At 47.0% G+C, this 12,036-nt stretch overlaps 1 protein-coding gene across 6 annotated transcripts in view; it reads left to right on the top strand.

Moving 5' to 3' along the window:
- The window catches only part of KLHL3 (kelch-like family member 3), a 110,571-nt gene that overhangs the window by 40,007 nt on the left and 58,528 nt on the right, over positions 1-12,036 (top strand). For 5 of the 6 annotated variants that reach the window (XM_005881002.2, XM_005881005.2, XM_014529120.1 and 2 more), the window contains one exon: positions 7,197-7,359. In XM_005881002.2, the coding sequence (XP_005881064.1) occupies positions 7,197-7,359 (163 nt within the window). Of the gene's footprint in view, positions 1-5,293; positions 5,359-7,196; positions 7,360-12,036 lie in introns of all 6 variants that reach the window. The other variant, XM_005881003.2, reaches the window with a different exon arrangement.

Here is a 12,036-nt window from a genome sequence, read left to right as displayed (position 1 = left end):
CATCTTTGTTGGCGGTTAATTTGCATATCTCGCTGATTAGCCAATGGGAAGCGTAGCGGAGGTACGGTTAATTTCAATCTTTGTCTATTATTAGATAGGACTAGTAGCCCTGCGCACGAATCCGTGCGCAAGTAGCTTGTCGCTTGCCTCAGCTGGCCACCCTGCCCACCTGTAGCTCTCTGCCCACTGCCCCGCCCTCCTGTAATGCTCCACCCACTACCCCACCCTCCTTAGCTCTCCGCCGCTTGTAGATCGGTAGTGATATTACGGTGTCCTGGCTAATTTGCATATTCCTCTATTATTAGATTTTTGGGTTGTTTTTTTTGTAAAGTACAAAGTATATACAGACTAGATAATTAAAATTTGTTTCACTCTGAATTCTTTTCACCTGGCTAGGTATATATCTTTGCAAATTTGGTCTAACCCAGTGTGGTCTCTATGGTACCAGTTATCTTAAGGCAGGTAGCAGCAGATAGACTAATTAGAGGACTCTGGAGAAAATGACTTCTCCATTGCTTCTTAAAAAACTACTTTGTAAGGGTGGGAGCAGGGTGCCAGAGTGAAGATGTGCAGGTTCAGAATATATGCAGAACTAGAGATGAAGCAGGAGTTATGTATGAATGGAAAAAGCTGGGTCGAGCCTCGGCTTTGCCATTAATTCTCGGAGTACTCTTATTCTAGCCCTTTCCCACTGCAGGGAGTTCGTTTCCCATCTGTAAAGTGAGGGCATGAGATTCAGTGACCTCTGGCTGGAGAAGACACTTACTCAGCCAGCCTCTGATTTGTTTTCTCTCCCTCCTACCAGAGTTCCTCATCTGTAAAACAGGAATCATGAGTTAGACTGTCTGCCTTCAAATCCAGGCTCTGCTATTTCCTAGCTGTGTGACCCAAAGCAAATTATTTAACCTCTCTGTGCCTTAGTGTTTTCATCTGTAATATGTGCAAGATAGTAGTACTTACCACATAGGGTGGGTGTGAGGATTAAATGAATTAACTTAGAAGAGTGCTACCCTGTGTGCCAGGAGACAATATGGGCACAGAGAGCACTGTGAGCATAGAAGCCCTTTTACCAAGGAGCACATGGTCTGAAGCCAGACCATGGCTAAGCATGGGTGTCCTATAGACTGGTAGGGGTGAGGGTGGAGGTACCCAGGAAGCAGGAAATGGTTATCACCACCTTGATGAGGATGGTCAGAGTAGGCTTCACTGAAGAAGCATTGTTTGGGCCAGATCTTGAAGGAAGACTGGGAGGTCAGGCCTGCCTCTGCCCACCAGTCTGCATCCTCACTGGTGTGTGTGCCCTAGATGGGCCTGCTATTCATCTCTTGTGTGTAGGGTAGGAGGGGCCAGCCTGTGCAAGGGCTCCCCTGGGAAGCACAATGTGGAACCTTCAGGGAACTTCATTGTTTGGAATCAATGAGATATACTGTTTTCCCTTTTCCTCTCCACTTTAAATTGTGGTTTGACCTTGGGGAAAAACAAAACAAAAAAGGTTGAAAAGAGAAAGTTTGGATCAAAATGTGGCTGCTTCATCATGCTGTTATGTATCTTCTGAAGCCATTGCTCACAGCTGTCTATGACGTCAGCATTTGAAGATTTGGTGCACTGAGAAGGTGAGCATGGAGGCATTGGGGCTCTCCTGAAAGTCTTAGAAACAAGGGTCAGAGATTTGGGGCTTGGTTAAATGGCTGGGAGAGCTATGCCCCTAATCTCTTCCTGGCCACACATACCTTGAAGTTACTGAGTTGCCCTCCTGTGGTAGAGGTAACAGTTGTCATAACTTGCACAGTAATGCTTACAGTAAGCCAAGCATGTGTTGATCATTTTACATGCATTATTTCATTTAGTTCTTGTAAACACCAATGGGATGTTCATCTATGATCCTTCTTTTATAGTTGAAGAAACTGATGCCCAAAGGGCTTACATGAGTCATACCCACAGTCAATTAGGTAGTGAGGGATAGAGGTGGGATTTGAAACCAGCTCTCTACAACTCATTGTGCTTTGTTGATGTGGTGAACTTGAGTTTCTTGTTAAATGTTCAGAATCTTGACTTTAGCTCAGAATTAATAATTATAAAAACTAATTTAACTGCCATAGCCGGTTTGGCTTAGTGGATAGAGCGTCGGCCTGTGGACTCAAGGGTCCCAGGTTCGATTCCGGTCAAGGGCATGTACCTTGGTTGCGGGCACATCCCCAGTGGGGTGTGTGCAGGAGGCGGCTGATCGATGTTTCTCTCTCATTGATGTTTCTAACTCTCTATCTCTCTCCCTTCCTCTCTGTAAAAAATCAATAAAATATATTTAAAAAAAAAACAAAACTAATTTAACTGAGTACTATTAACTGCTTTAAAACTACTATCTCATTTGACCCTCATAACAAGTCTTAAGACAGTACCATTATTATCTCCTTTTACTGTTGAGACAGAGACACGGAGAGGTTAAGTAATTTGCCTTAAGCCACATAGCTGGTAAGTGAAGTCAAAATCAAAGTCAGATTTTTAATCACAGTGCTATTCTGTTAGCTCTCTTGTTCACCTATACCCACTTCCCTTCCCTCCTCCTACCTCCCTTTTCTTTTCCTCTTTCCCCCCATCCCATTTCTTCTTTTTCTCAACAGATTTTTAATTTGACACTGTTTCTGTGCCAGGTTTCATGCCAGGTGCTGGGAGGGACAGACCCACGGTGTGGTCAGGGCAGAGGCCTCGGGCAGCCCTGTCACCTGGCCCTCTGGCTGGTGCCCTCCCTTTGCCCATGGCCCTGTCTCCCTGAAATTCCAGGAGTAGGTGCTTTCTGAGGCAGGGCACTTCCTTTTGTTTTTGTTAAAGGAAGTAAACTCTGTGACGGGATATCCTCTGCTGTGTTTTCATGTTATCCGAGGGCGAGAAAAAACAAAACAGGCCTGCACATGAAGAATGGAGGGAGGCCGTTTGCAAGCTGGAGGGGAGCCTGTAAACTCTTTGCTGAAGGTCAGGTGGAGAGAGACAAGCTAAGGCTTTCGACTTGGGGTCATCTTCCATCCCTGTGGTGGTTCCAGCCAGCCACTCCTCCTGTCTTGGCCTCCTCTGTCCAGGGGCCACCAGGACTGCCCTAGTGATTCCATCAGGACAGTCTTGCTTCAAAGCTGAGGACCCAGGCTTGGCCTCTTGTTCACAATCTTGTTACTGCTGCCACTTGAGGGAGTTGAGTTGCAGGCAAGATAAGAGAAGAGGAAATCCTCTGAAAGCTCTTGTTGATGTGGGGAGGGAGGTGAAGACAGCCCTTCCTGGACGTATGCTCTCTTTTCTTTCACAGCCACTGGGGATGTTTGTTCTCATGTGTACCCCCAGAACCCCACTGGACTGGGGCCTAGTTTATCCCTGAGATGCAGAGGCTAAGCAGTGATACATCTCCCAGTCTCCAAGCCCCCTCAGCATTCTGACTTCCTTTCCTTTCATTCAAGCCTTCCTGTATAAAGCAAATAGTGGGAAGAAAAGGGCCTTTGACTCATAGCTAATCTCAGTGTAACATCAAAGAGAGGGAAGGAGCAATTAGAGAAACCACCAGCCCCATTTATTTTAGGAAGTCAGTTTGGGAATGCTTTTCAGCAGGAGAGGACCCAAACAGGATGGGGGGGCGGGGGGCACATGGAGAGGTGAAAAGCCTTATAATTTTTGCTTACTAAGTGGGTTTTGTGAACAGTAGGGAAGTTGAAAGCTATGTGGGTAGCTCTGTCCAGGGAGGTTTTAAAAACTGAAATTCATAACCTAAGGAGTGTGTTCAGGAAATATTTATTATCTTATTTTTTTGGCTGGTTGTCATGACCTTGAGAGTTTAAGCACCAACTTGTGCTGCTGCCCTCGTGGTGAAGAAGAGGGCATGCGGGGAGGGGGTGAGTGTCCCTGGCATGATCTCATTTTGGTCTGGCTGGGAATGCAATCTTGGGGGCAGATAGCACTCTCAGAAATCCTTGTCTTTGGAGCTAAAAGGCTGCTATCCCATTCCTTCCTCTGGTCACCCCTGACTCTTCTGAGGCTTGCCACACCACTGAGTGTGTGCTGGACAGCATTTGATTGCTCCTCTCCACCAGGGCTGCTTAGGGTAACTGGTTAGAAGTTCCTCTGCACAGGTGATCACCTGACCCTGGGACATAGGACTTTCAGTGCTAAAGCTGACACATTCACAGCAAACCAGGATGATTGGTCAACCTGTGGCCCTAACTGTAGGGTTTGCAGCTGGTGCTGGTAGGGGTGTCATGGAGGTCATTTAGGAGTTTGGAGCAGAGCCTTCCATTCCTGGTATGTATTCAACAAGAATGGTTAATGGTTCTCTCCTTAACTAGCAGGCAGAGACTAATCTGGTTTGGAATCTGTTTGGCTAGGCTGAGCAAGCTCACAGCTTAATTGAGTTTCTCAGTTTATGGCTGCTTAGTGGGGACAGTGGCTGCCTAGTGAGAATGGAGCTTAAGAGGTCAGATTTGGAGCCTGGCTGTGTCCACTTATGATCTAAAACTTAAGAATGGGTGATTTTTTCCCCCCCTTGGGAGTGGGTGATTTTTATCTTTTTTCCTTCTCTGGAACGAATCAGGGCTTGGAAAATACCAAGGACATAATGCTAATTTGCTGCTGTCCTGCTGGGGACAGGAGAGGGGAAGAGAGAGGAAGGGAAGAGGAGCATGTTTTCTAGAACTCAGCCTCGTGAAGGAGGAGGTTAATAAGCTTGTAGTCGGAAGGGCTTTCCTTGTTGAGAGCAAACAGGTAGCTTGGGAGTAGGGCCCCTGATGGTGGAGGCTCTTGGTGATTTCTGCATGTGGACAGGGATGAGAAAGGGCGACCCACTGTCCCAGTGTAAACATCGAAAGCCTTGTGTCCTGGAAACCCCTTGGTCCTCGGCAAACCTGGATGACTGGGTGCCCTAGTGGAGGGACAAGGCCCGAGGCAATGGGCAGAGTGGGGCCTGAGCACAGGCTGGTGAGGAGAGATGAAGCTAAGACTCGGAACTGTTTTGGAAGATGGTCAGGGTCCAGAATTTAAATCTCTGAGGGAAAGAAAAAGACTTTTGTAGTGGCCCGAGTCAAGAAAAGAAATGTATCTGCAGCCCGTGTCTTCCTGGGCACACCCTCGTGGATGGGAACAGCTGGAATCTGGCTGGTCCAGACATTCCCTGCGAGCCGGGGGAGCAGCTGAGAGCAAGCCCAGGATGTGGCAGTTGTTTGGGGGTGAAATGGATGTCGTGGGCCCTGAGCTAAGCAGCTTCAAATCAAACTGTTCTGTTTTTTTTTTTGTTTGTTTTTTTTTTTTAATTTCTTTTTTGAAGGACATGCTCACACTGTTGACCTCCTCCACAGGGCAGAGGGGAAAGAGAAGCAGAGCTGGGGTCAGGTAGGACTCTGGCCATGGGTCCAGGACTCTTGATCCAGAGGGCAGGCTGGGCAGTGTGGGAAAGGCCTAGGGAACTTGAGGGGGGTTGGCAATCTGAGTACCCATCTGGCCTGCTTAAGCCAGTTTTCCCTGGCTTTTAGGAAAAACACATGCAAACACACCTGAGCAGGAAATTTTTCTGTCTTCCAGGAAGTAGTATGAATACTCATGTGTCCTGTGACCTTTTAAAAGGGAACTCAGCTCTTCTTTCTCTGAGAATGTACCTAAAGATGTTCTCTTTATCTGTTAGATGGGAGAATAAAGTGTGTTTATCTGAGCCCCGAGGGACTTGGGGGTGACTCCCTTGTTCCAGTAGATTATATTCTCCATTAGAGCAGGGGTCTGGCTTATGCTTACCACTGAATCTTAGAGCCTAGACCAGAGCCTGGCACACAGACATTCAGTAATTAAGTGGTGAATCAGCTAGTGAACAATTCAATAAGTACCTTTCTGTGTGAAGACAGTGTGCTAAAGCCTGTAGGGCAGTGATTATCAAACTTGACTGTACATCAGAGGTAACTGGGGATCTGTAGAAACACCTCACTGTCCAGGCCACACCTCATTCCTCTTAAGTTAGAATCTTTGGGGGTGAGACTCAGGCATCAATGTTTTAAAAATCCTCCAGGTGATGTTAATGTGTAGCCAAGAATCAATCTATCTTAGTCTGCTTGGGATGCCATAACAAAACAACACAGATCGGGTGGCTTAAATTTATGGAGTCACAGTTTTGGAAGTTAGGACTTCAAGATCGAGATTCCAGCTGATTCAGTTCCTGGCTTGCAGAAGGCCTCCTTCTCCCTGTGTCCTCACAGGGAGAGAAAGAGAGAGAGAGAGAGAGAGAGAGAGAGAGAGAGAGCGCACACTGATATCTCTTCCTCTTCTTTTTAAAAAAAATATATTTTATTGATTTTTTACAGAGAGGAAGGGAGAGAGATAGAGAGAAACATCAATGAGAGAGAAACATCGATCAGTTGCCTCCTGCATACCCCCTACTGGGGATGTGCCCGCAACCAAGGTACATGCCCTTGACCAGAATCAAACCTGGGACCCTTCAGTCCTCAGGCCAACGCTCTATCCACTGAGCCAAACCGGTTAGGGCTCTACCTCTTCTTGTAAGGACACCTTAGTGCCCCACTCTTATGACCTCATTTAACCATTGTTACTTCTTCACAGGCCCTGTCTCCAAATAAGTCACATTGAGGGTTGGGATTTTGACATGTAAATTGTAGGGGTGGGGCACAGGGAGGAAGGGGGGGAGAAACATCAATGATGAGAGAGAATTATTGATTGGCTGCCTCCTGCATGCCCCCACTGGGGATTGATCCTGCAACCAGGTATTTGCCTTTGACGGGAATCGAACCGGGACCCTTTAGTCAGCAGGGCGAAGCTCTATCCACCGAGCCAATCCAGCTAGGGATCTTAAGGGTCTTGAAACTCAAAGTGCAGCCAGTTAGAAATGCAGGCTCTCAGGTCCCACCCTAGAACTCTTGTATTAGAATCTGCATTTTAATAAGATCCCCAGGGAATTCATACAGACATTAGTGATTGGAAAGCACTGCTGTAGGCCGAGGGAAACAGAGAATAGGCTAATGCTTAGACTCCATGAGGTGTAGAGTAGGGGGAAATGAGGCTTGGGCTGCCCTGACAGCCGGACCAGATGGTTTGGACTGACCTGAGCAGGCAGTGGAGAGCCATGCCAGGATCTCGAGCATGGGAGTGGTGTGATTAGAACAGTGTGGTGGGGAGGTGAGGCCCTGCTGGAGGGATCCAGTGTCTCAGAATGTCCCCTTCTCCTGCAGGTGCTGCTCCCAGCAGCCAGCTTGCTGCAGCTCATGGATGTTCGGCAGAATTGCTGTGACTTCCTTCAGTCTCAGTTGCATCCCACCAATTGCCTGGGCATCCGCGCGTTTGCAGATGTGCACACCTGCACCGACCTTCTGCAGCAGGCCAATGCTTATGCAGGTAATGGGGACTGGGCTGCCACACCTCCTCCAACCTTGTGGATTGAATAACCTGGCCGGCTGTGGACACCTCAAAGATTGTGAGAAGTGCATTCTGCTGCGAAGCAGCTATAATTCAGTCAGGGTCACAAGACACAGGTGGGAAGATTGTTAGCAATAGAAGAGTCCAGCTCATTGCCAAGTATAATATGATTAATTGTCAGATGGATAACACAGAGAGTAATTTTCACGAGAGAAGAGGAAAGAGATCTGAGAAGACTTCCTGGGGGAAGAATAACTTGAGCTAGGTTTGAAATAAATCATTTTCTGTTTAAGAAGATTTCTATTTTGATCAAAGTGTTCTTTAAACAGGAGCTTAACAGGCAAATACTACTGTAAGGCCTGTGATGATAAGGAAGAGTCCCCGGCTCTGCCTTTCCACAGCAAGTCTTGCTCTCTAGAGGCACTCACTTCAATTCTAAAAAGAATGAAAATGCAGGCTCTGATTCAGCTAAAAGCTGTTTTATCTACTCTTTATCTCCATTTATCGAAACAATATGTTTACATCACTGTTTTTGGAATAGTTTTAGATATTATCTGCTGACTTCTCACAGAAGAATAAGATTGAACTTTCATAGACTTTCCCCTTATATACATACATCCTTCCCCTCTCTTTATTTCCTACAATCTTATTTCTACAACTGAACTAAGTTATGTATTAAAATTATAGTTATTTAAATCTAAAAACTTTTTTAAATCAGAAAGGCAGTAATAATTATGTTACTATTTCTGAGATACAAATGGGACCAGTTGTTAAGATGATCCTGATGATGATGATTTTTGTGAAGGACATTCTCCAGATGCCCCAATTCTGAATTCTCCTGACTCTTCCTGGCTCTGAACCTCAGCTCTCCTGTCTCTCTGCCGTGCTTCCTGTGCCCCTTACCTGCACATTCCCCATGCCTTGCTGCTTTTTCTCAGGGAGCCTTTCCTCTCTGTGGAGAGGGCTCCCCAGCCCAGTCTTTGAAGAGACCACTTTCTTGAGGCTTTGCTTCAGCAGGAGCCAAGAACTTGGCCAAGACCCAGGCCAGCTCATGAACATCTGCTGGTGCAGCGACAAAGGAAGAGCGCTTAGATGCCAGGAATTCCCTGACTCCCTTCCTGGTGTCCCTCCCCAGCCCTCTCCTTCCACACACACAGCACATATCCCAGCCTATTGTAGTTGGCCGAGAAGATCATCTCAGGTTTGGGGAGTGTGCTGAACCCTCACCTTTAACAAAGGCTCCCAGGCTCTTTCTGGCCTGGCTTTTCCCCACTTTCAAAATCTGTGTTTTCTCCCTTCGCCCCTTTCATTGTCTGATGGTGAGACTCACCTGTAGGAGAGTGGGGAGGATGCATTTGGGAGCACAATGTTGTGGTGGTGCTCCCTGGTCCTCATGTCACAGTGATTGGGACCTGCCAGCATTGTGTGAGTGTGTGTGTGGAGGGTGTGCACACACGTGTGAATGCAGAAATCCTGATGAATTATTTCTAGCTAGTGTTTATTGAGCTCTCACTTTGGGTCACACCCATGCTTACCACTTTATGTGTCATCTCATTTAATGCGTACAACAGCTAAGGAGACTAAGGCATGGGCAGGTGAAGTTATTTGTTGGAGTCACGCAGCTGGTAAGGACAGAGGCAGGTTTCAAACCCAGACAGTTTGAGTCCAGAGCCAGTGATTGTAACTACTGCATACTATGCTTGCAGGCCCTATTTGCACATAAGGCAGCCTTGTGGATTGCTAATTGAGGAGTATTGGTGGCTAGAGCTGGCATTTTCCATTAGAAGTGTGAGCCTGGAAGCCTGTGCCACATAGTCAGATGCCAACAACCAGACAGTGTAGACAGACGACCAGCTGTCTCTGCTAGACACAGGCTGTTTAGTCATCTTCGTGTGGGGAAGTGAGACGTGGATGTCTTCTCTTCCATGTTGGGAGGCGGCCCCCTCACTGCACGTGTGAGCCCTCCTATTTTCCCTGCTCTGTTGGTGTGACTTCAGGCTGAGAGCCTCTCCCTGTTGTACAGGCCTTCCCTGGAGCCTGCGACCATGTCCCAGTACAGGTTTCTTTGCAGCCCACAGGGAAGTCACGGAAATGCAGAGGTGGTAAGACCACGATGAAAAGACATTAGAAGCAGCAGTGTGAAGGTAAATTGTACAGTGTTAGCGAAGGAAGTGTATAAGGATTATCTTTGCTTACTCCCTCAGTGGTTGGCATCCACCCACTGATGTGGGCTGCTGTGTTTCTTTGGTCTTGCACTTCCCCACTTGAGGTGGAATCTGGCACTCTCTGCCCTCACTGCCTCTTGAGAGCTGCCGCCTCGCCCACTGTAAGTGTGGAGGTGTGGGCACCCACTAGGGTCACATAAAAGGGGCAGTGCCGGCCCTTGTATTCACCGGCTTCTCTGGCTCCCTGCCTCACATTAGTGGGGGTTTAAGCCAACCCACTACAAGGAGACCCTCCAGATCAGAAGTAGGGGTCAGACCAGCCAACACTGGAGCAACCCCTAGGCCTGTTTTCTCCTCTCTATGATGGGGGAAATACATCCTGCCCCGTTTTCAGGATGGTTTGGGGATTGGGCAGGACAGGGAGGAGAGCCTCCTGCAGAAGTAGGCACCACCCATGGCCATGCTCTGGAGCGTTCCTGCCAGCCTCACCATCCGCAGTGAGAGAGCCTCAGAGCTGGGTCCTGGCAGAGAGTGGGACTCCCTGGGACATCACCGCTGCTGTTGCTGCGGACATCATGCACTTTGGGGAGAGGACCATTTCCAGAGCTTCTGATTTTGGTTTCTCTGTATCAGGTGCACAGGTATATCCTGCTTTCCCACCTTGCCTAGTCTCTGGTTAGCTGGCCTCTGCTCTCACTTGTTCATGGTCCCAGCTTTGCCTCTGAATTCTGTTCCTAGTCCCTATCCAAGACAAATTTTCTTTTGCTGTTATAATTATTATTGCTATTGTTATTGCTATCTAATAAAAAATCACTCATACTTATTACAGAAAAAGCAGACAGGCAGAAAGAGCAGGAAAAACACCACAATCCTACCCAGAGAGAACCATGGGCAGCACCTAGCATAGAGCTTTCTGTCTTTTTTATCTGTTGTATCATATGGATGCACTATAATTTTTTAACCCCAGTCCTTGATTAATGGGCACTAATGTTCACTGTTTTTTCTTTTATATAAAATGTTGAGTGAGAAATTTTCTACATAATATTCTGGAGTATACTTGCTAATATGTAAGTAAGATTATACCTGTAGTTTACCATCTTAGTGGCATAAAGTAGCTCAAAGGGAGTATGCATTAAAAATTTTTGATAGATATTGACAAATTGCGCTCTAAAAAAATGTAACCATTTTTAAAGCCAGCTCTTGCCTTCTGATGGTTAGTCCTTAGTTCCTTGATGAAGGCACCGAGAGGCAGACAACAGTGGGACTCTGAGGGGCGGGAGCACCACCTCTCCACCCAGCTACCTGTTTGCTTTCCTGTTTAGAATGGCCTTGTCTTTTCCCGGGTCTGGTTTTCCCCTCAAGGTTATGCCCCCAGGTGTTTGCTGTGATACATTATTCTGGGGTGGGGAGGGTATCCTGTATTTAGAAACTGACCGCCCATACTCTTGTCCCCAGTTGATGGTATCAGAGTTCTCCTGGGTAGCTAGTAGCTGGGAAAGGGACCTGAGTATTTTGCACAGCTTGTTTCTTATAACTCATTATTGTTTCTAGGGACAGTTTAATCTTTAACCTCAGAGGCCAGGACAGGTTTATGGGGATTTTGTTGTTTGGTAATTGGACGGCCATGCACTGGGCCATCAGCAGAGCTGGTTGGGAGGGATGTTAATGAGACCCCATTAATGAAATGGCAATAAAAATTCCTTGGGCATGTTGTTTACATCAGTCTGCCAAAGCTGAGCTGAAACCCTCCAGCCATGGGATGGAAAAGCCATGGGATTGAATGTGTTTGTGGAGAGAAATGGCCTTTTTTCGATTGATTGAGTCTTTTGAGATCATGGAATGAAGTGATTAAACTAAGGGCAGCAAAAAACTTTGACAAATCATTTAAAAAACACCAACCTCTGACTTAGTGAGGGTTGTCTTAATGAAATTGCTGCCTTCAACTTGGCATCATAAGATGATGATGATGATATGATGATGATGGTAGGAGTTTCTGCCATTTCTGAACACTTGGCTAGGTTCCAGGCCGGGTGCTGTGCAGTTAATAGGCACGTAACTATGAGAGGTAGTTATTCTTTTCCCAATTTATAGATGAAGAAACGGGAACTTCAGAATGTTTAGTAACTTGTCCAAGATCACCTAGTTTGTAAGTGGCAATGGCAAGATTCATGATGAGGCTGTCTGAACCAGGGCCTGTGCTCCAAGCCCACTACTTATTTTCACACCCACCAGGCCAGTTCAGCCTCTCTCTGCATGGTGGTCGCCTCATTCCTGCTCCGCCTGATTTTCTGCTTCTAACTTGAAGGAGGCAAATGAAGCCTTAGAGCAGACACAGGCAGTCTGTGTTGTTAGATGGTCTCCCTGTTGGGATTTTAGGAAGCTTCCCATAGTCCTCCCATTCTCTGGGTAACAGGGAACTCTGGTGTTGAATCAATAACAATGATGACTAGGCAGTTTTGATACAGCCCATTCCCCCCCCCCCCCCCCCCAA

The sequence above is a fragment of the Myotis brandtii genome, unplaced genomic scaffold (genome assembly GCF_000412655.1).
Source record: "Myotis brandtii unplaced genomic scaffold, ASM41265v1 scaffold668, whole genome shotgun sequence".
NCBI classification, from domain to species: Eukaryota; Metazoa; Chordata; class Mammalia; order Chiroptera; family Vespertilionidae; genus Myotis; species Myotis brandtii.
The sequence above is the reverse complement of the archived record's forward strand: the minus strand, read 5'-3'. Positions and strand labels throughout refer to the sequence as shown.